The 25,117-nt window shown below is 36.2% G+C and overlaps 2 protein-coding genes across 2 annotated transcripts in view; one reads left to right on the top strand and one right to left on the bottom strand.

Moving 5' to 3' along the window:
* The window catches only part of LOC136827727 (transmembrane protein 62-like), a 55,776-nt gene that overhangs the window by 11,364 nt on the left and 19,295 nt on the right, over positions 1-25,117 (bottom strand). Inside the window, exons 6-11 of the mRNA XM_067085191.1 lie at positions 24,251-24,464; positions 21,403-21,534; positions 16,043-16,220; positions 13,846-13,971; positions 11,420-11,486; positions 9,098-9,208 (exon numbers count right to left, since the gene is read on the bottom strand). Coding sequence (XP_066941292.1) covers positions 9,098-9,208; positions 11,420-11,486; positions 13,846-13,971; positions 16,043-16,220; positions 21,403-21,534; positions 24,251-24,464 — 828 coding nt within the window. The remainder of the gene's footprint in view (positions 1-9,097; positions 9,209-11,419; positions 11,487-13,845; positions 13,972-16,042; positions 16,221-21,402; positions 21,535-24,250; positions 24,465-25,117) is intronic.
* Positions 1,815-5,850, top strand: Rpb11 (DNA-directed RNA polymerase II subunit RPB11). The gene is made up of 3 exons (XM_067085197.1): positions 1,815-1,970; positions 5,352-5,501; positions 5,620-5,850. Exons 1-3 carry the CDS (start codon positions 1,893-1,895, stop codon positions 5,746-5,748), a joined length of 357 nt encoding a protein of 118 aa, XP_066941298.1. The 5' UTR covers positions 1,815-1,892; the 3' UTR covers positions 5,749-5,850.

Below are 25,117 nucleotides of genomic sequence, written 5' to 3'. Positions count from 1 at the left end.
GGAAATTTCATCTACAACAGTTCTTTGGTTTTGTCAAACTTTCAGACAGACATATACATAACAAGAATATCTACTTTTTCTGATGACTGCTGGCATCACAAAGACCCTACAGTAAATAAATACTGAGGAATTAATTTTTTAAAGACAAACCCATTACTTTACATAAGCCTACTTTGCATAAGGATTTATGCTTGCCCACTGTCCACACAAATCCTTCATACACTTCATATTGTATTCCCACCTGGAAATATAATATAAGGATGAGATTTGTGATCTCTGCAGAATTGAAGACAATACTAGGTATTTATTTTCCTGTAACGAATTAATGGAAATAAAGATTGGGATATAACCTTAATTCACCTATTCATTATCAATCATATCATTAATTTATATATTTCACCTTCATTATGGCGCTGAATAATCCTGATGGGTCCAGCGCTTGGTCTTCAAAACCTAAATTTTATAATCAATCAATCAATAACCTTAGAGTCCCTAATTTCTCCTCCCCCCCCAAAAAAAAAAAAAAACAAAAAAACTGGGTGAATACAAAACTAACACAGAGTTAGCATTGGGAAATATGGGCTGTTAAAGCAAGACATGGCATTTACTCAGTAATAATAACAGTAAAAGGTAAAAGGGAGGTCACCTAATATTCAGTTGGAAACTGTTAAAGGGCATGAGATTTTAGAATACAGAAGAAATTTGTTCATTCACAAATAATTATTAAACCTTATAGGAATGGGTAGTAATCCGGGAAGAGTCGCCACCTTTCAATGGCAAGAAAAGTGAATGACATTAACACAAAATATAAATGAAAGAAAGCACTCATCAATAATAGGTGAACTATCCACACACACACACTTATTCTCAAATATAGTAATAGGAAATCAAACAATATTTATATATATAATAAAATTTGTCATATATATATATATATATATACACACACACACACATATATATATATATATATATATAATGTTGATAAAGCACTCATCAATAATAATTAGTTCCCCTCGGGTGAAAGTTATTCTCAAAGTATAGTGAACAGGAAATCAAACAATATTTGTGGCATAATAAAAATTGTCACTATGTGACATGCACACTCCTTGTTTGTGGCTTTACACTGCATATATTTTCGTACTATAAAATCTACGAGTCATTAAATTGTGAAAAGTTAAATTGTGAAAATAGTCATAATCTGTATTTTATGAAATGATGTGGGTTTTAATGTTCGACGTTTACTTGCTTCAGTAACAAATCATCTTAAGAAAACTTTAATTGGGAAAAAACCAAGCATAATTTCCTTATGAGCTAGCGTTGAAACCGTTTGGTTACACAGTACCAACACCTATTACCAGATCCATTACAATTCAAGAATAATTTAGTGAGGTTGAATATTTCGTACGCACGCAAACGTTCATTAAAATAATCAGAATTCGACGACGAAAATGTATTTTGTTATGAGAAATACATGCACAAACATATACAGTAGATATATTTATATATAATATACTAAAGATATATACTGTCGATAATGAAGTACTAACTCGGATATAGACTGTCGATAATGAGTAGTAACTCAAGATATACTGTCGATAATGAAGAAGTAACTCAGATATATACTGTCGATAATGAAATAACTGAGATATATACTGTCGATAATGAACAAGTAAATCAGATATATACTGTCGAAAAAGAAGTAACTCAGATATATACTGTCGATAATGAAGAGGTTAACTCAGATATATACTGTCGATAATGAAGTAAATCTAACGCCGAGAACCATTACAAACCAGGAAGACGACAGCTCTCTAAACACGGACCGTAGAATGTTTCATATCAAAACAACAACAAAGGAAGAGACTCCGTTAACGTTGTAAAGTTACAAAATGAATGCGCCGCCGACTTTCGAGTCATTTTTGCTCTTCGAGGGAGAAAAGAAGATCCTGAAGGAGGTGGACACTAAAGTAAGTGAGCCTCGCAAAGGGCTGCTACCCTAGATACTCGGTTACGCTGATCTCACGAACTTAAATAAATCTCGTAATTTGAGGTAGAATTTCCTATGGTTAAGCTGCTTGAAGCTTCGCCATGATGTCGGCATTCGTAGCCTATTGCCTGTTTTTTTCTCAACGTAGTCTAGCCTGGGCAACCTATAGCCTGTTATTCTCAGCGTAGCCTAGCCTAGGCAGTTTAATTATGACAGGTTTTACTTTACATTGTCACATTTTGGCACATTTTGGTTTTAAATTTATTTTGTCACATTTTTAATGGGAAATTTATTTTCCTGTGTTTTAATGTATTTTCCTGTGTTTTTAAAATATTATTTTCCTGTGTTTTAATGGGAAATATTATTTTCCTGTTTTAATGGGAAATATTATTTTCCTGTTTTTAATGGGGAAATATTATTTTCAACGTTTTAATGGGAAATATTTTCTGTTTTTAATGGGAAATGATTTTCCTGTAACCAACCAATGGGAAATATTATTTTCATGTGTTTTAATGGGAAATATTATTTTCCTGTGTTTTAATGGCTATTATTTTCCTGGTTTTAATGGGAAATATTATTTTCTGGAAATATTATTTTCCTGTGTTTTAATGGGAAATATTATTTTCCTGTGTTTTAATGGGAAATATTATTTTCCTGTGTTTTAATGGGAAATATTATTTTCCTGTGTTTTAATGGGAAATATTATTTTCCTGTGTTTTAATTATTATTTTCTGTTTTTAAAAATATTATTTTCAATGGGAAATATTTTCAATAGAAATATTATTTTCTTGTGTTTTAAAAATGGAAATATTATTTTCCTGTTTTATATTTTCCTGTTTAAAATATTATTTTCCTGTGTTTTAATGGGGACTTTCAACATTTCTTACGTTTCTGTTCGCAAATGACCTATAACCAACCACACATTAAACTAGGCTAAGATCTTACTGAACCTTTAGGTTGGGTTGGGTGTATGCATGTCATACTCAATATATAGGAAAATGATATTTACAAGTTTAAAATGTTCTTTCTCGTTTACTTTAGTACTTGTTCCCCATAGTGGAGGTTAGTGCCGTCAGTGCACCTCATGCAGGGCACTGTAGGCATTACTCAAGGTTCTTTACAGCATGCCCGTAGCTGCAGCTGCAACCCCTTTCATTCCTTTTATTGTACTTCCTTTCATATTCTTTCTTGCATCTTACTTTCCACCCTCTCCTAACAGTTGATTCTTAGAGCAACAGCGAGGTTTTCCTCTCGTTACACCTTTCAAACCTTTTACTGTCAATTTCTGTTTCAGCGCAGAATGACCTCATTGGTCCCAGTGCTTGGTCTTTGGTCTAAATTCTCTATTCAACTCAATTCAATTTAGTACTTGGTCTTGATAGCGAGGCTTTTTGCTCTGTTCTTAAGTTTCCATAATCATGTTGAAATCTATTGTAATTTTACTGTTATTGAGATATTTACAGATAAATATTGTAATATTGTCACCAGCATGGATTTTTTCTGGGTAGTACTGCGATTGACATTCAGTGTGCTCTAAGCCTCCCAAGTCGACGTGAACTTCGCTCCCCTAGACCTTAAGATGGCCATGGGTGGCGTTCAGATTGCCCTATTACCTGGTCATGGGTAATTTAATCAGGCAAATTGCATGTCCAATTGACCTAGGTCATGCCCTATCAGCTTCCCCCCCCCAAAAATAACTAAAATCCACGAATACTTAAGAGCACTTCTAAAAACACTTAGAATTGCCTATTTTGATAGTTCAAACACACACAAAATAAACTAAAAATGCTTATACAGGTATTATCCTACTTATGATAGGGTTAGGTTAAAAAAAAAAAGCCATCATTTGTTGGAAAAAACGTATCTCGAATACAGCCTATCCTACACTAGGGTGTTCAATACCATGTATTCATATATGGTAGCGTAGCCTACACTATAAAGTATACTCTATACATACATTGTATAGTAATTATTAATATCAGTTAATTCTGGAGCTTCATGCAGAATGACTTATGATAATTCAATACAAAGAGAAGTTGAATAACAAACAAGAATTGGCTTAGCCTACACTATGATATATGATAAATTCAATACAAAGAGAAGTTGAATAACAAACAAGAATTGGCTTAGCCTACACCATGATATATCGTATACATATAAAGTAGCCTAGCCTACATTTTACTGTACTTCTATATTCACATACTGTATTATACAAACGCCAACATAATGAATATGCATCTTTTCCATGGATCTTTTAAAATGTCATGCCTTAATTCACTGTATCCAATAATACTGTATATATTTTTATATTGCTTTTGTATTATAAACTGCGATCATAGCGATCAATGTTTTGTTTTAGAAATCGATTTTGCGGTAAGTTTATTTTGCCGTATTTAACTTAGTTCAGTGCGTTAATGTAAATGAATCTCTAGATACTTTATTTACTGTAAATGGGACAAGGTTATTTTTCGTTATATGAAGTGTTTTTAAGTCAAAATATAACTTAAATACGTCTTGTTGTGAAATTAATTTAGTTATTTTTTTCATTAACATTTGACATTGGCTGTTTGGGGGCGTTTGTTTTATGTACAAAAAACCAAGATTCGTTTGCTACCGTTCGCTATTTTCACTTGATTTCATCATAATACGAGCTTTACGTATTTATCGTTTATCGGCATAAAAATAGCAGTAATGTGTTCTTTCATGCCCAGTAGTTTTGATTAAAATACTTTCTCTCCAATTTTAATTACGGTCGAGTTTCATCCATGTTGCTGATGCACAAATTTATAGTCATTAGCAGCTTGAACATTGTTTTCTCAGCTTCAGCTACAACTTGTAGCTTAAATTTAGTAGTGTATTTCCTTGCTGATCTTTTATCCATACCGAATAAGGGTAAACTGTAAAAATATATCAGTCCTATTCTGCTTAACGTCATTTGTACTATAACTACAATAATGGTTTACTACCGTACGATGGTTGAAATACAAGCAAAACGGCTGTTGTTATCCAATTGGTGATAGCAAAACAACAGTTTCTTGTTTGGTTGCTTATGGCTGTACGCATTTATGCATTTATGTATCAGAAACAATAATTTTACATAAGGGGCCCTCCTAACTGACCTTTTTGTCTTGTAACAAGTCTAGACAACACAAGAGAATGAGTGGCAGTCATTATGAGTTTGTATTAAGGAATTAATTTTATTATTCTATGATCTTTTGTTGTTGCTGATTAGTACAATTATTGGTTTCATGTATCCAACATCAATTTAAGGGAACTGCAATATCACAAGTTTTACCATAGTAACTTTTAAAATAAAGGAAAATTTAAAGTTTTATCTTTTTAAAATAATACTTGATTTCAGGTACCAAATGCTGCAATTTATACTATCAACAAGGAGGATCACACCTTGGGGAACATGATTCGCTTGCAACTACTTAAGGATCCTAATGTTATGTTCACAGGTTATAAAAATCCCCATCCACTGGAGCATAAAGTAATTTTGAGAATTCAGGTAAATTTGGTACCCATCACTTTTTCTGTGTTAAAAGTTGGTATTACAGCTGCAGAAACATGAAAATTCTTCATAAAAATATTGTGGAACCAGCATAACTTTTCCATCTATATTCCAGACATCTGATGCCAGTTACACACCTCATGATGCATTCATGAATGCAATAACAGATCTCATCTCTGAACTATCTCTATTGGAAGAAAGATTCAGAGAAGCTATTCGTGAGAAGAAGGAAGGATTTGACTGAAAGGACTCTCTTTTCTACAATATTTCATTTACTGTATTTGATCTTCCAGTCTCCTTTGTATTTATTTTTATCTTGTCAAAATGAATAAAGTCTTATTTTAAATTTGATTTTGAGAGCACCTAGTAAGTCTTGCAAATTTTGTCTTTCAATTTTTAGTTTCAGAACTTGACATACCATTTAACTGTTTAAACTTCAAAACAAGCACATACTGTAAAGTTATGAGTGAATTGCAAAACTATGAATAGACCTCTTGCATAATCTCTCTCAGCTGAATTATCAGCCAAGAAATAAATCTTATTCCAGTTGAGTATCCTACTGCTGGGGAGCAGCCACCTTTATTTATTAAAATTATACTGTAACGTGTTTCAATTAATGTTTGAGCAATAGATTTCACCATGCAGTGTCTTGTATTAAACATTCCAAAAAACAAAAGGGATAAAGAGGAAGGGCACAAACGCAAAAGAAAAATCACAAAATGGGAAATAAAAAAGGTGTTTGGAAGAACTGAAGTGATATACTGAGTAGGGAGGATCTTCCTATTTCTAAAAGTATAAGCAACCAGCCACTTCAACCCACATGCTTTGGCTTAGTATGATGTACATTTTGCAAGCACATGTTTATAGGTTATTACTATTGGTTTTACAAAAGCTTTTCCCTTTATGATATTAAATATAACTTCTCAATCTCTTCTGTATTATGCACAATAACTCCATTCTGGTTTAGGTCTTTATCTAGATGCCCTTTAGTCATGATCCCCTCTATATACTTGCTATAGCAAAATCCACGGCTCTTTGCAGCTAAGCCCCACCCACTGCTTATGTCGCGACCATTCCTTGAAGCTGATTGGTCGGCGATGGTTTCAAAAACTTGGTTAATCTGTGGTTCTTTTCATCTTCATTAATTTAGCAATAGTTGTTTTTACCAAACTAAAATAAGTTCTGCTGATTATCAAAGGGAAACGTATCCCCTGAAATAAAATCATAATACACATCTCAACAAAAAGGGTAAAAAAAAAAATAGGAAAATATGAATGAAGTCAGCAGTGTTTCACGATGCTGCAATCTGACTACATTTTAATAGTCATAAAATCGATTTCACTGTAATCATTTACACATTCGGTGGTATGACAAGCAGTGACTGCACTCTTCAAAAGCAGAATTGGCTTATGTTTAGCTTACAGTTATTACAGTATGATAGGCTATACGAGTAATACATAATCTCCTTTTGAAATAATAGCATCATAGAAAAAAATGATGTAGACCTATAATGTCTAATGTCTTTTTGTCGGTTTACGCAGCTTATGATGTTCGGATCATAGGCATGTCTTATATTCAGCCGTTTTATTGTGGTTCTTGTTTTTGTTGTTGCTTTTGCGGTTCTTGTGTCTTTGAAAACTTTTCACATGGTTAGCTAACATTGCAGAATAAATACAGACATTCCTAAAAGAATAAAGAATTGTCTGCTTACTATTGTTTATTGAAATTTAGTCATTTCTTATATATAAGTAACTGAGATCTGACACTTATCTATCCTTTTGCCCAACAGGATAATCTACAAGAATGCCCTAAAATCAAATGAATCATGGACTATTCTCAGGCAAGTTTGGGTCATGTCATACATGTCTTATTCCTCTATTTTTTTTTATTTCATTACGTATCTCAATCACCTTTGGGCAAGATGTTGGCCATGGAAGGGTTGACAAAGGGTTCTCTTGAATATACTTGTGAACCAGTGTATACTTCCAAAAAATGGTGAGGTGTGCACAGATGAGTCAGCGCTTTCTTCTCATTCAGCATATGCAAATCCCTAAATCATGCACATGCAGACAAAAGGTTCATGAGTGTCCAGTCACCTCTATGTGATACAGCTAGTGTTGACCTATGTGCATGATCATGCAAACCCTTGGGTGGTGTCATGTGCGTCCGGAAATCCTGGTGTACACAATCCTGGATCGTGCATATGCAATGGAAAGTTAACACGCAGACAGATACCACTGGGCATCTTGTGAATCTGTACGGAAGTGATCGTGCAAACCCTTGGTGCCTAATTCATCTACAATTCCCAATATAGATATCCAAATTATCTGCAAGCAACAAAGGGTTCATGGGCGGAAGGTTGCTGGATTATGAAACTTCAGTACTGTGAGGACATGGTTCCTGGTTCGTCCAAGATTACTGCTGTGCACAAGCAGGATAGCGCATGTGCGCACTCATCAATAGCCCCAAGTCTAGTTTCAACCAACCATATGATAAGCCTCAAGTCTAGCTTCAACCAACCATATCATAGTTTACAGGATTGTGGACCATAATTTCGAGTGGTTACAAATCAACCTTGACCTGTTATTCAGCAATTGGTACTGCAAAGCCCAATTGTTCATGTCCACAGTCAGAGAGCGCTCACCTGGAAAGACTGGTGTGTCAGCCTCTCTTTCAGGAGAGGATCCAACTCATGTTCTGGAGAGTCTGTCAGAACACCTGCAAGCAGGGTTAAATGGGTAAAATCGTTTGGCTCACTGGGAGCTTGATCTTGGGGAAGCAACTACTGCCTCTCATTGACAGAGCATGCACTTGGGTTCACTCAAGAACTGAGGCAGTTGTTCCACCTGCTGTGGTTGCTGCTTGCTTGTGGTGTCTTGTATCAGCATAATAGTCTAATCTGTGGGTCAGAGGGTTTCCAGGTTCCAGCAGATCAAGCAAGCTACTTTCCTGTTGTTTATGTGCCATAAGATGTACAGATTACATGTCTGTGTTCTTGGCCCAATAAGTTTCAACTGGGAGTAATCCTACTAAGTGAACATTTCAGTCATGGGTTCTTCTTTATGCTGTCCAAGCAGTGAAGAAGAGGCATTCTCATAGCCAGTGCACCCTGATCCACTGTGCAGTCAAACTCTCTTAGTTTCTTTCATGTTTCTTGAACACTGTCTTTAGCAACCTTAATCATTTACTCTGGCAGAATTCCAGTAATGCTTATATCTCCTAGTTTATCTTTCCCAAGCTACATAATCCCACCAAATCTCAAAACTAACTCATCAGACCCTAAGTAGCCATTTAAGTCTCCTCCTAACAGCATCCTCCCTGACTGTGAGACCCTTGTCACTCTGTCTGTTAGCCCTTCTCAAAATTCTTGCCATTCTTTTGGTTTCCCTGATTGTCGTGAGTGTACTAAAAATGTAAGCACCCCTTTTCCTCAAATTTTAATCTACAAGCAGGTAAGTGGCATGTGCATGAATAATGGAAAAGAAGACAACATATATTAATGTATCTGGAGAATGGAATTCAATAAAAATGGTATTAAGTGTTAAGCGATGATTCTATAATTTGATTTGTTAATAACAGTAGCAATAACTTACCTAACAGAGGATAAAGAAGCAGTGCAAACAAGAAACCCAGGTAAGTATTGTTGTGGCAAAAACTTGCTGCAGTGCTAATCAGCCTCTTTGATAAAACTGGCTCCCATCGCACTGTAATGTTGAAGGGAAAAGCAGGTGATAATAATTTAATGTAAATGCCTTAAAGTACAGTACCGTATGATTATACTTATGAGAAAAAACTATACAAGCAAGTAATGCTTTGTTCCACAAAGATCTTAGAAATTTAAAATCATTTAAAATACTATAACTACATTGACATACCATACAATAACAACGGAACTGCAAAAAATTACAGTATACTACTGCATATGATACAAAATAGTACTATGATAATATATTCAAGATATGTGGTACATCACACAGATAAATAAGTACTCATAAATTGCCCAGTTAGTGGGCTACCTGTGGCCACGCTAAATCATGGACACAGGTAGTACATTGAAATGTACAAGACATTACTATTTTTGTGCCACGTAGTGGAACATGGTAAGCCACTACTTTTAGTGTGATAAGAATATTTCTTGACCATTAGAGATAACTGAAAAATTTCCAATTTGGTCTTTCACAGCCTACTGACAAGGGACAAAAAGGAAGGAAAGAGATGGGGAAATAACTTCCTGTTATCCTAATGCAGGAAACTTGTTAAACAGAAGTCTGGCTCATCAACCCACTTCCAAACTGTATGAATCACTATCTGGTTAATATATATATATATATATATATATATATATATATATATATATATATATATATATATATATATATATATATATATATATATATATATATATATATATATATATATATATATATATATATATATATATATATATATATATATATATATATATATAATATAAATAAATGAATAAAAAGACATCCTGGAGCTATGGAGAGTAGTACATCCCCCCATGAAATCTCAAGGCTCACTGATCTCCCTCTCTCCCCATACTGAGCTACTACAGTTGCCAAAAGTCATTTAAGGCCCATTGAAGTGACATGAACATTTTACCCTCTAAATTCATCAAAACCGTACTGTGTGCAATACTGATACCCATTAAAGTTAGCCCGGCGTTTGCTCAAAACCTATTACTGTATAGTTCCTCATATGATCATGCCTGTCCAGCAAGGGTTAATATCAAAAACATATTTGAATTTACACATTTTCATTACTAACAATTATTTTCATAAAAACAAAAGAGATATGGCATAATTTTTGCTGTAGGGAAGTTGTAAACAATATGCAGTGCTGTTGTCGTGGATGCTCAACGAACTAATGGCAGCTGATTCAAAACTGAGCCGAACTACGGGAGTTCCCGGACCCCAGAATGCTGGTTTTAAGAGGTTTGATTGTACAGCGCGGGTCTACCATAGTAGCATAATATTGGTTTTAAGAGGTTTGATTGTGCAGTGCGGGTCTACCATAGTAGCATAATATTACAGAGTAGTTTGCTGGGACCATCGAGTCATTTCTAGGCTTGCATAGGGCTCATCCAAATGATAGGTTTTGAATTAAAGGTGAAAATGAGTCAAAGGTGAAGTTCAACTTGGATATCCAAGTGGATAAAGATCAAAGGAATCAATGAGATGAAAAGGCGGAAAAGCCACGTAGCTTGGAGCCAAATGACCACTACAAAAAATCTTCAGTAACTTCTAAAGAGCTTTGCATGGCACACTGTAGATGGTAACCCACAACAAAGGAGAGAATTAAAACTGTCATCATGTATTGCAGTGTGGGGTGGACATTTACTACATATGAATACTTTCAAGTAACAATCATGGATGAAGGTCAAGGAAATTCTTAAGGACAAGAAAGTAACTGCAAAATTGAGCTTTAACCAACACTTTGGGAAACCCAAAAATAACCACTTGCCAAAAATATATAATTAATTGATAACATATTAGCCTGTCATCATATTTTTTTTTAATCTGTGGTGCTGTTTGTTGAGATAACTAGCCTGTGATATGATTCCAGGTGTATCAAATTTCTTATTCAGAAACTGACAAATTAATGGGCAAGGAAAAAAAAGAATAACAGAACAGGCAAGCATGAAACATGTTGAATTTGGGAAAAGAACTTTCTGACTACATTTCAAATAAAACCTAATAAACCAAGGTGGAAATGATTATAAAAAAATCTTATTTGATTAAAGCAAATAAGTTCTTAATCATCAAAATTACAGTTAGCGTTTCTTGGTTACCATTTTTTATTTGGATGTATTCCAGATTCTCAAAGAAAGAGATACTTAAATACTAAAAGAAATAAAGTACAGTGCTATACAATCAAGAAAATGGTCTTACCTTGATATTTGCCAAGAATGAGGATGACACTACAAAGCCCAACACCCGTCACATAGATGACGATAAACTATAATCAAGTGACAAGGACAAAACAGACTTATCAGGCAAAACATATACTGTAGTTATACTCCATGAACAGACGTGTATATTTTCTAAGGCTACTACTTTTAGAAGTTGGAAGGAACACACAATGATGTTCCAAGTGAAATGAGAAGTTAGGGTAATATATAATCATATCCTTCACATTATCTTTAACATATAAAAAACAGTCATGAGCTTTTATAACAGGACCTAATTCATATGTATTCATTCATTTATTTGAAATAAGAGAACAGAATTTTCTCAAATGCTACCAACACTGGATGGTCATGAACCTGAGTCAAAAACAAGGGATAGGAAATAACAGAAGGGAAAGAAAGTAAGGTACCGTACAATGTATAAGTTTTAGCACAAAAGAACTAGATGAGGTTGGAATACACTAACAATACATGTTAACAAATTCATATTTCCATTTAAACTTTACAAATCTTCAGGTAACTCCACAAATGTACAGACCACCTTCCACCAGATCAAGAAATGATTTTACTCTCATTTCAAGTCTTGGAATTACAGTATTATGGCACTCCCTATTACCCTTTACAAATGACCTGAGATCCAGGTAGCTATGAACATTCCTGGAGATACCTTCCTGGGAAGCAGTGATCAGTGGAAATCAAACAATGGTATGGTCTTCACCTGCTTACCCTACAAAAGAAAACTGACCATAAATATAATATTAAAAAACTGAATCCAAATAATTCTAAGTACTTTAAGAAAATTAAGTTTTAAAAAACCATTATTTTTAACATAATGTGTTGATATAGCATAAATTTTAATAAATTAATTTCTCAATAATGCATAACTTTCAAGTAATGTGTTCTGTTTGCTTTTCACTGTACTGTATCACATACTTGCACCAGCAATGTGGAAAACATTGGGGTTACGGTGCAGAGTGAAAGGCTCTTGAGCACTTGTGAAAACAGAAGAGCACCGTATACCTAAGACTTCCAATTAGAGTTGTTCATCACACACCTATGACTTATAATCAGCCCTTTTCATTTGAGAAATGGAGTTTTGGAAACTTTAGTAAAGGGGGCAAAAACTTATAATACATATAGCCTGTACTACTCTATGCAGCAGAAACAGGAAAACGATGCTGAAAATGTGTGACTAAAGACTGTTATGATTCATGGGTGGAGTAGGGTGAGAAGATCACATTCCAAATGAAGAACTGATGGAGGTGTGGTTTAGGAAGCTGGAAAAAAAAGACTGGGATCTTAAATACTGAGATGGTTCAGACATGTCACGAGAAGGGATGAGGACCAGCTGGTCAGAAAGGCAGTAGATATGGAGGCAGCAGACACAGACCTGCAGCAAGGCCCAGGAAATCATGGAACAAAAAAAAGTTACATCATAACCCAGACCTGTCATTAGTTTTGGCAAAAAGAGCAATGGGAAGACAAGAGTGGGGAGAAATTTCACATTTAGTTCAATGAAGGGATAAGCTGATGTGAAAATGTGTATGAAAATGATAATCTGACTAATTTTGTTTTGTTTTTGTTTAAAGTGTAATTAGGCATACATGTACTGCAAAGATATATTCTACAGTTGTTATGGAGGCTCTTTATTGAGCAATTCCTCCTCACTTCTTAACAACTACAGATAATCATCAAACAATCCATACTTTTGGTACCTAACTGGTCACTTAACAATTACTTTTGAGGAACATCGTCCCACTGTATAGTGAGGGTTATAAGTTCTCTCCTCCCTGCTCTGCTGTATTCTCAATTCTCACTGACTAGACAAATGAAGAATGACGAAAATAATTGGCTTGGCCTACTGTTTTCTTTTTATACTGTATGAAGGACAGATTATCCAGAATTTTTTTTTTTTTGCAAACAAAAAGGGCTAACTGTAAGTAATAAGTCTGTATAAAAAAAATCAATTTTACTTTTTAAAAATTAGGTTATAATCAACTACATGAGCAATTATTCAGATATTTTAAGGGTTCTCCTTGATTTTCAGTAAACTTCAACTCATTAAAACACATCAATACACTCATGCTCTGGGAGGATCAACAATATACTAGATTTATGAATAAAAATTTAAAAATTTCACATTTCAATTTTCTAAACTTTTATTTCCACGTTCTTATAAAACAGGTTTTGGCGTAAGAAAAACCTATTTTTGGTAGTCGCTGTTGAGTCCTCAAAGAGTTAACTTCCATGGAGCTCTGGTAGACCATGGAAGGTAACTCCTTGAGGACAAAACAGCGACTACCCTATAAAAAATTTTCATGTTTAATAACCTATAGCAAACACTGATCTCTGACAAAAAAGCAAATGTCAACAGTGAACTCAATAACTAGATTTTTTTTCCTTACTTACCACATCATGCATCCTGAGAGACAAGATAATACCAGCTAAGAAAGATGGCTTTGGTAACTCAAATCCTGCACCATTTGAACCAATTCTCAACAGTGTTTTGCTGCCTGATGAATTGCCAACCAAAACCTGAAAATTTCTTATAGATTTTTATAACTTTCTACAGATATAATCATGCACTAGAAAACATTTTCTTGGGAAAAAAACAATTACAATATTTTTCAATCAATGGATTTATATATGTATGAATCAACTCATTTATATAAATTTTCAAGTTCACATTATTATAAAAGAACAATGACTTTTAAAACCATGTCCATGTAACCTACTGAAGTTACCTTTTTCTTTTTACTAAATACCTTTTCTGCCACTAACAGAAAAAAGTAGCTTTCCTAGCTGAATTATCAATGGATCATCTATGGTGGTTGCAAAGTGAATGAAACTACAGCTGTCCAAACTATTCCATTTTGTCTTCATTTAAAAAAACTTTTACTTTAAATCCCTCTCTATCTCTCCTGCCTTTCCCCTTTTCTCCCTATCAAATGCTAAGAGAGAAAAGGGAAAACTAAGCGAAATTCTCTCTCAAATAACAGTAAATAAGTGAAACACTGATCTTTGCTGTTCTAAAACCTTTCAAATAGGTTTGAAAGTCAGGAAACAGTGAAGACATGTCATCAAATCAACTGATGATGGATAGAGAACAAATCAGTATCAGGTTAGTACCTGTGGACTAATAAATTTCATACATAACACAGCAGATCAAGACAAAAATACATAATAATAAAATGAATAGCTGTCAGTGGAGGGTCTAGATCTTGAAATATTCAAGCTCCCTGGAAAGCTCTGAGTCCAGTAGATGCATATCTTCCATAAACCAAGTCTCTTTTGGGTCTTACCGATTTACTATATTAATGTTGTTATAAAGAACTTTGAAAGGAACAAAAGTTATTGAATGTATGTAATAAAAAGTTTGTTCACAGTGAGGTACGAGAGCCTGTGATACTGCACCCATGATAAAATGTTTAAAGTAGGAAATAATCCTTAAAAGTAAACTAAATGGCATTTACAGCTTCACCAAGAAAATATAGTTTACATATATATAGTATAAAAATATATACAATATACACCCAGAAATCTTATTGGCTCCCTCTGTAAAATGGTATTAACTATCAATTGTTGATTGTCATCTGACTCGTTGGAGAACTAAGTAAAATAGATGAAATAGTGGAATTCTTCCCATTTTCCAAGTACATCCGTTCTACTTTTAATACTGACTTGTGGCATGAACATAAAATGAGATCATTACTGTATATTTGTTACATGAATGTATTAAAACAACAATCATCCTCTGCACCATTCCTTGTTCGACCTAGCCACTTTTGCTTGCAACACAAGGCAGGCTGATGTCGCATTGTGTCATTTTCTGGTTTCAGGTTTAATAATACTCAGTTTGCTACAACTAAAATTTTGAATAGTTGCCTAGTGCAGTTATGGAATCTTCTGATCTCCACATGTTTCAGCAAGATGCAAATTCACTTATGCTCTCTGCTGAAAATCTTCTGAATTTAGGTGTATGTATCAGTTTTATTTTCTATTCCCTCATATTTATTTATTTATCACCTTTTCCTATAACTTGTCCTTTTCTGCATGCTGATTTCCCTAGAAAGCCCTCTTGGGTTTATAGTCTGTTGACTCTGTCCGCAAGAATTTTTAGTTGAAGATTTAAAGAAAGAAAGGAAGAAATAGTAGGTGCATCTAATAATTCAGTGAGCCTCACATGGCAGGAAATACAGTGCTGTATTTCCTTGCTCACAAAAAGTATACCTGCCAGGCAACTGTCACATACGTAAGTGGTGAGAAAATAAAAACATCACAAATTGTTACCACACTGATCAGATGAAAAATTTAAGATTCCAGACAGTCATCATATCCAGAGCTATGAATTAATGGGATTTTTTCACTAAAAAGAGGTACAGAATTCTCTTCTTTGGTAACTGCGTGATGCAATGAAGACACTTCAACAAAGTATACAGCCGTCTAGTAAATGATTTGTTTGATATGAAGATAATTATGCTATTCATGTTTTTCATCTGAGTAATCATACTGTTTCTAAGCACAGGTTTGGTGATTATAATCACAATATTTACAGAACTATACTGCATATGGCTAACTTGAAAAAATCTTAGAATCTGCTACTTGCCTGGAGATTTCTTATGAAATCTTTTTCATTTGCTGGACGATCCCAAGACTCATAGTGGATTTCAACAGTAGCAGTAAATAAGGGACCAAAGTTATGCACACACGAAATCCAATGGCCTAAATTATCATCAACACGAACTGAAACTACAGCAATCTCTTCATCTGTAAACACCAGCAATCTGAAATAAAATTTGCCTCTATAAGAATTGTTTACAAAGAAAAGAACATTTTCTAAGAAGAAATTTTTTTATACAAAATTATCAGTTTATGGCTGCCTTCATGAGTGTCAGATCCCTTTCCATAGACAAAGAAGCGTCCATCTGGTAATCTGCACATCAAGGTTCCCCTAATTCCCTCTGTCAGGTTGATAAGATGGCATATTACTTTGTACAATTATGAGTTTGTATAAAAAAATGACATCTTTATGATAAAATAGTTTTATGTACACTTGCCAAATAACTACATAGCTATTAGTTTCTAACTATTGCGGCAGTTCAAAATTTGAAATACAAGGTAACATTCTATTGTTTTGGTGTAGGTAACTAGACCTTGCCCACTTTCAGGGAAGAATAGGTGTAACAGTGCTCAAGAACTCAATTTGTTTGTGCCTTCTGTCCATGAGAGAGGAGGCGGGAGAGCTCTGATCATGTAGTTACTTAGTAAGTATATATAAAATTTTATTTTATCATAAAAAAGTAATTTTTATATACAGTAAGTAACTTACCAAGTAACTACATAGCTGAATCCCACATTGACAGGAGGAGGGATGCATGGACATATACTACTCAAAAACACTCAGTAAAGGAGATGAATCTGAATTAGAAAGGTAGCTAGCATTGGTGGAATGCTTGTTGTAACCTTACCTGGTGAGAGAGCTGCAGCAGGAAGATACTGCCTCTGGTTAGCGCTCATCTCAACCTGTTGTGACGTGGTAGTAAAGCCGAGGGTCGTCTCTACTTCAGTGGGGGAGCCTTACAGCCGAGGAGTACTCTGAAGGCTGACAAGGCATTACAAAATAAAACAAATGCCCTTGCCCTGGGTGCAGTACAATGAACATAACTAGAAAATTCTGTTACCCACATATTACTAAAAACAAAACCATCACCCATTCATTAAAAACAATGACTGGTGGGTACTCCAGGTACACAGTACCTCCCAGTCTCCCAAAACTCAATATCCTTAAATAAGGCAAGGAGATAGTGGAATAGAAGGAATACCCCCATCCTTCGTCCCCCAATACCATGCCAGCCATGGCCAATGAACCTAAAGTACTGCAATTAGCATACACTGTCTCCACACTGTGCAAATAATGGGAAGCAAACACTGATTTGGACTTCCAGTATGCTGACTGGAGAATCATGGAGAGCAAGACCTTCTTCTTAAAAGCCAACGAAGTGGTGACTGCTCTTATTTCATGAGCTCCAACTTTAAAAACAGGAAAAACATCCTCTTGAATTTTCGAGTGTGACTCAGATATTACACTCCTCAAAAAGAAGGCCAAGGCATTCTTAGACAATGGGCGTGAGGGGTTCTTAACTGAACACCATAAATTCTGACAGGGACCTCTGATCGTCTTGGTCCTTTCTATATAGTGCTTCAATGCTCTTACTGGGCAAAGAGCTCTCTCCTGGTCTGCTGGCCCAAAGATATCTACTAAATTCCTGATAGTGAAAAAACGAGGCCAGGGGTTGGACGGGGTTCCATTCTTTGACAGGAATCCAAGAGTGAATGAGGAGATCACATCTCCCTGCAAAAAACCCACTGTCTTATCGAAGGCCTGCAATTCGCTGATCCTCTTTGCCGTAGCTATGGCAACCAAAAAGAGAGTCTTTCTAGTCAAATCTCAGAGATGAGGAGTGAAGGGGTTCAAATGGAGGGCCCGAGAGCCATGTGAGAACCACGTCTAAATTCCAGGCAACTGCCGTTGACTTCTCTTGCTTGGATGTGTCCAGGGACTTAACTAGGTCACTTATACCTTGATTCATGGGCAAATCCAAACCTCTATGTCTAGACACAGAGTTTAGCATAGCCTTGTAACCTCTGATGATGGAGGTGGCTAAACCTCGAGAGGACCTCAGGAACATTAAAAAATCAGCAATCTGTGCTACAGAGGTTTTAGAAGAGATGTCTGCAGCAATTGCTTCTGCAGCTTTTCTTGAAAAGCCCTTTGCTCTGACAAGTTCCCTGAGAGTCTGAAGCCTGTCAGAGTGAGAGCGGATAAGCCTTGATGAAACAGATGGAAGTGAGGTTGCTTTAGAAGGCTTCATTTCTGAGGAAGAAGCCTGAGGAAACCTATCAGGAGATTGAGAAGGACCCGGAACCACTCCTTCTGTGGCCACTTCCCTCACCATACTGAATGGCGGGAAGGCTTATACATCCAAGTTTGACCAGTCCTGGAGCATGGCATCTGTTGCCGATGCCAGAGGGTCCAGGGCTGGGGAACAGTATATGTGGAGGTGATGGTTCCTCGAAGTTGCAAACAGGCCTATCGACAACTTTCGCCACCATTTCCACAGGTCCACACCTGCAGATTCATTGTCCACTTAACTCGTCTGCAAGAACGATTAATTTGCCCTGGATAAAATGAGTTACGATTCTGGTGCAGCTGTTCTGTGTCCAGAGAAGATCCTTGGCCACTTCGTAATGGGAGAAGGAGTGAGTCTGTCCCTGATTCTTGATATAGGCCAATGTGGTCGTGTGTTGTCTGAATGGACTGTGATTGTCTTTTAGCACATTCTGGAAACTTCCACACTGTTTGAAAGAGCCCCCAACCCAGATCCAACACGTCTGAGTACAACATTAGGCTTGGGCTCAGCAGCTGCAGTGACTTCCCTACTAGAAATCTCTCTTCTGCAAACCACCACTGAAGGTCCTCCTTGATCTCGGGAGTGCCGCAGAAAATGGAAGAGTCTGGGAGAGTTTTCCTATGACAACTGGCCTTTAGGAAGAATTGCAGGACTCTTGTGTGTAGTCTTCCTAGAGGTACAAACTTCTTGATGGATGAGAGAGTGCCCAGCAGACTCACCCACTCATTGGCCGAGCATGACGGGCCAGATAGGAAGTTCCTTACTTTCTGTAGGCAGGCTTGGATCCTTTTGTGGGATAGAAAAGCTCAAAAACTCAGAGCATCGATCCTCATTCCCAAATAGAGAATTGACTGAGCTGGAGCTAACTGCGACTTCTGAAAGTTGATTAAAAGGCCCAATTCTCGGGCAAGCAGAAGATCTTCTGAAGGTCCTCTGTACATCTTGTTCTTGATGGGGAGCGTAGCAGCCAGTCGTCCAAATACAGATCGGCGCTGAAAACTGGAGGTTGGCACATATTGGTGTCAAAAATCCAGTTACTGTCATCGCTAGACAAGCGCCATAAAACCAGATCGCCGATAACCGAGGCCACCAACAACCGTGGACTGCCTGTGCTGTGAATCTAATTTGCAAATTTATGATTTGTTTACCAGGCCTAGTCTACTCGCAAGCTGCAGGTAAAGCTATTGGATACATATGAAAGTATTTCAATAAAAATATTTTGCCGAAGGAAAAATTTTTTAAAAAAGGTAGGTGCATATAAATTGAGTACAGTTTCAATGACTGATATATGAAAAATGCAAAAGTCTAATCATCATATAGGAAAACATGCATCACAAGCATTTTACTAGTGATGCTGCCATTGACAGAGCAATACCTGCTAGACATAGTTCCGTGAAGGACACCATATAATCTGATATAAGTTCCCTGATATTAATGCTAAATGGGGAACATTATCACAAAAAACCATTCAGTTCGGTAATTATTAAGCACTATAATAAACCAAAATTGGTTTTACTTAACACCAGGGTTTGGAAGTTGAACATGATCGAAAGTCAGCTACGGCTGTACGTATCTATATGAACGGTTAGGTTACTACTAATCAAATATAATTAAACATTGTTTGTCAGCTAACAAAGACAGTACCATAAATGCCCACACAGACCTAATTCTCACCTTGTAGGAGACACTGGCTCCCCACTTCAGTGAAATAACACTATGCACTTAACCTGCTTCCAAGTTTGGTTCTTCCATGATGACCAAAATATGATCTAGGAGTACTTATACAAGCACAATTCTAGCTGTGTGCTAACAGTTGCGGAGACCATAGAATAATGAGGGTAGGTCTGGCGTGAGGTGCGTGGCAAACACAATAATGTCCAGCACACAGCGTGCTGATGCCACATCAGCAGGTTAAGAATAAGAATGGAACCTAGGCAACCACTGTAGACAGGAGAAAGATCCCTCGTCTTGAGTCCTATGCTCTATCAGTGCCAACGTGCACTATACTGGCCAAGACCAACCAGAAGAGAATTCTTTGAAATTGGCTGGTCTACCTTATGGAGCTCCACTAGGGACCATGAGAGTAACACTTTTACGACAAACATCGGCTACGCTAACAAAAAGAAGTATTATGTCCTCCACTGTGACAAGTACATAACTGTAACTGCTTATGATGGCACACACTCCCATGACATTTTTTACGTTGTGACAGGGCAGGAACATCCTCAGGAGTTTTTGGGGGCAGCAAAGGAACTTTCTTATGACTCCTAGAGGCTGCAGGAACTTCTTAGGTCCTGGGGGTCTAAGGAACTTCTTGAACCATTCGGGCAGGGGATGGGGATTTTTCTTGAAGTCTTGAAAGTGCAGAGTAGTGTAGTAACTTCCACTCAAGTCTTTAAGCTTGCAGTAACAATTTCCTCTTAGGGGCTTGGTCTTCCAGTGGGGTGTTGGATGATCCATCAGCTTGTTGGAGCAAAATCCTTGAAGGATGTAATTCTATCTGTTTTCTTTTCCTTGAAGACAATGACATCAAAATCAACTTCGGTAACAATGACTTCACATTCTGTGCAAGAAACATATTCACTGGTGACACTTCTTGAAAATGTGAAGGATCCAGTGGTTGGCTGGCACCACTACTTATAAATACCAAGTGCCTACCATCAAATGTAACTTCCCCATACTAGGTGACAATAAGGGAAAGGGGGTGTGCTTGTGGACTACACATGAAGCATAACTGAAACACCTGTCACACCAGAAGGCTGTTAGAGCATGGATGCATGGAATGCCTAGAACTGGAGGATTTTCTTTTGTGGACTGGCTGAAGTTTGCACCAATGCACATACAGCTAATGGAAAGTAATGGGTTTGTGATGAAAAACTAATCCTGAGTCACTACTTTGAACAACTGCAAATTACATCTTGGCAATGTTACTCCTTTTCTGGAATTAAAATAATAAAATCAAACTCTCAACATGCTATTTGGTTGCATAAACAGTTTTCCTATGAGTCACTTCCACTACAGTTCAGTATAAAATTCAAGAAATAAAAAGTGTTACCTGAGCAAAAATCGATAATTATTATCACCTAGTGATAAACGTTTCACACTAGAAATCATAACTACTGGCCATGTGGGATGAGTAACATCTATCCAAGTTAGTCTACCATCATCAAATGCCAATATTCGGAATCTGAAAGAGAAAAATATTATATTCTATGGACTGCAGAAAAACATCACAACAAGCAGCATTGTAAAGAGATACCAGGAATTCTGGGAAAGTCAAATTCTTACTTTCAATTTTTACATATCAGCTAAGTATTTCATAAAGAACATTATATCTTTGCATTATATTTTGAACATTTTTAGATATAAAATAGGGAATCCAAGATACTAATTAAAAACCAAGGATAAAATATACCTATCTAATGACAAAGATGTGACATAACACTTACTTGCTACAAAAGATACAAAAAGACAAAAGCATAATGTAGAACGCAGAGTGTTTGTTTTCAAGTAGAATGCATTGCATAAGTAGGATGTACATCTACTGAGGAAATCGAAATCACAAGAATGAAAAGATTTTAGGTGAAAAGTATGAAAGATCTTACTGGAAAACCCCTGAGATGCAGACTTGTAAATGGAAATCAAAATCAATATTTCAGTTCAGAGTAACAGAACTTTAAACCATATTCAGGAAATTTCTAAATTTCTGGCATCAAAAGTGATCCATTGTTCCAAAAAGATTACGAATTTGGTAAGTAGCCTTGTTAATGGCAAGACTGAAATATTTATCCCTATTCAAAAGTTAAATCTTGCCATGCAGGTTTGTAAAAAAAACTTTCATAAGGCTACAGTAAACAGCAATGTGATTCCACTTTGGAGGAAACACTTGCCGTATTGGACTATCCTACTTATGCTCAGGAGCAAACGAGAAGAGATATACAGGTTTTAACCTTTTTGCTGCGAGCCAGTTACCACCACTAGTGACGACATCAATGTTCTGCTAATCGTATAACTGACTAATTTTCTCCCTTTTATTTTTGTTCTTCGAGTTTTTGTTACTTTAATGACTATTATAATATTACATTCTACTACTATGTTATTATAATGTTTAGTTATACTAGAGTGATAAAATATTCAAATACTGTATATAGATAAAGGCAATTATTCAAATAGTACTGAATTATGTAGATTTTACTGTATTAGTGATTCATTTCAGTGTGGTACCTCTCAGAGCATGGAATACAGCAATCCCATTTTTGTCATTCAGTTTAAAATCTTTATCATAAACCTGGAACGCATGCTCTTGGCCAAAAATTTCATCTGAGAAGACTTTCCAGAAAAAAAATTAGACTCTTGGCATTCTGTAGAAAATGTGAATTTATCATCTCCAATAAGAGTTTCAGAGCACCAATTTTTTATGAACTGAAGCTTCACTGGTCTTTCATTTGCAAATTTTATCATGTTTTCTTTGTTTACTCACACCAAGGTACTTGGCAAATCTGCTTCCTTCTCTGTCATTTCCTCTGATTCATGATCATCTGATAAAACATGAAGTCAAAAAATTATCTAAGGTAGGTGTGTCTATAGCTACAATATAACAAACATCACCATATTCACTACTGTCACTATCAGAACTATCTGACAGTTCAAGTTTACTACTGGCAATGCCATTTCTAAATAAGGCTCGGTACTGCTTCATCATCAACAGAAATCGCCTCCCTTCATGGAATTTTGATGGTTACTGAAGGTCTAGTCCTTGTCCTGAGATTATCCTGTAAGTTGGAAACCAACTATTGCCATTTGCCACTAGAACATAGATAAAAGCTACTTACAATGACAAGCGAAATGCCTTATCTATTACCAGCTGTTTAACAAGAACAAAAAGATTTATGACTGAGCTCGGTCCCACATCACTGAAACGTCTATAACTGCCATCTGACAAAATGTCAAACACTGCCTGGATGAAAGGAAGGTCAACAAAAGTTACGCGTTCTTTTGTCTTATTTAACTTTCTGCCCCATTTCACAACTGAGGATACCTCTTACAGCCTCTAACACCTCTCAAGATTACAGAGGTTGGAAACTAAATCAAATACCTCATACTGCTCAGCTAGTGGCCCATCTGGAGAGTTGAACATCTCCACCATACAAACTTTGTCCATATAGGAGTTGAATCAGGATGTCTTTGCTGAGGTTAAAACTTAGGCCCCAGATCAATAGAAGCTTGCCTACCCAGGGTAGCAAGTATTTGCTGATCTCAGAGGAAAGAGAACATTTCCTCTTGGACCTGTTGTGGGAGGTTTGCAACCTTCAGGTCACTGCTAAAGAAGCTTGAAGATGAAGGAAATGAAATACCAGCCTTAAAAGACTTCCCTTAAAGCTTTTACCAAGTCCTGACTTGTCAATTGCATTTTAAATTGGCACAGGAAGTCCAGAATCACTATGATCTTATTCACTTGAAGCTATATCATCCCTTTCCTTTGAACGACTGGAATCTTCTGAACTGAAAAGAATTCAAGGAGTAAGTTTCAATGAAGGCTGGATTGGAAATACACTGGTTCCATACAGGTAGAGTGACTTAAACCTGTGAAGTCAGAATCAACTGTATCCTGTGAAGAAGAGTAGCTAAGACAAGGACAGCTTAGATTCTTAAAAGGGGTAGCTTGAATCATTAGGAGTGAGGCTGATGAATCGTTCAATGTGGAGCAGATTGAGTCCTTAGTCAAATGACTCTGGTCCTTAGAGGTTTAGCAACCCAGGTCCTTTCTTAAAAGTAGTGCACAGTACTGTTTTGCAGATATACGAAGAAGACTGACGTGTAAAGAATTTTGACCACAAAATTGGGCTAATTATAGGTAATGGGTTTGTGGTGTAAAGAAAACTAATGTCATATTTTACACTAACCTGTGGGTATGTGCCCAGTCTGAGAGTTCCAGCTCCATTAATCCATTTGGATGTCTTGTCCACATAGGATCAACTGTACCAAAACCAGTGTGGAGATGTCCACATACATATGCTGCCCCAGTAGACAAGAGTTTTGTTAAATCAGTTGAGGACACTATTGTACTTATTGGGTAGTGGCCATAGAATACGATAATGTCACCTCGGCTGTGTGCTTCTGTATAAAAAAAAAAATTAAAATTATAAATGGGATGACTTTTAGTGCAATAAAGTAAGTTTAGTTCATTTTCAGGAAAAACAATACTTACCTCGCTATTTTACAGTACTTAAAATAGCAATGTAAAAAGAGCAACATCCCCTTAAAGGGAGGGCTAACACCATAAGGGCCATTATAAAGTACGTACTTGTTCCTGCCTTATGATTCAAGGGATTTACTTCAAATATTTACCACTTATTCTACAACTAATAATGAAAATTCTCTCAAGGGGAAACTTAGAAATTTGACCTCTAAGTTAATATTTTTGCAGTTGGAAAATCACAATTTTTAAAAGTAAATTATATTTCTCCTAACTATACAAACCTGAGATTCTTTACATTAGGAATTACTTACAGTGGAGCTGGAAACGGCCATTGACCTTTCAAACAAGGTGGTTAGGCAGTTAACTACTGTCCAGGAGGTGGGAGGACCACCTCCCTGGATGTAAACATTCCAATTTGCCTTTCGGCCCAGGTGTCAGACTGAGGGGTGGCATGAGGCAGGCATAAAATATAAAGGACCTCAGGTTTGTATAGTTAAGAAAAATACAATTTACTTTTAGAAACTGTGATTTGTTCCTACACAATACCCAAACCATCAGTCCTTTAATGGGA

This window comes from Macrobrachium rosenbergii, chromosome 3, assembly GCF_040412425.1.
Source record: "Macrobrachium rosenbergii isolate ZJJX-2024 chromosome 3, ASM4041242v1, whole genome shotgun sequence".
Lineage (NCBI taxonomy): Eukaryota > Metazoa > Arthropoda > Malacostraca > Decapoda > Palaemonidae > Macrobrachium > Macrobrachium rosenbergii.
This window is presented reverse-complemented; position numbering and strand designations above follow the sequence as displayed.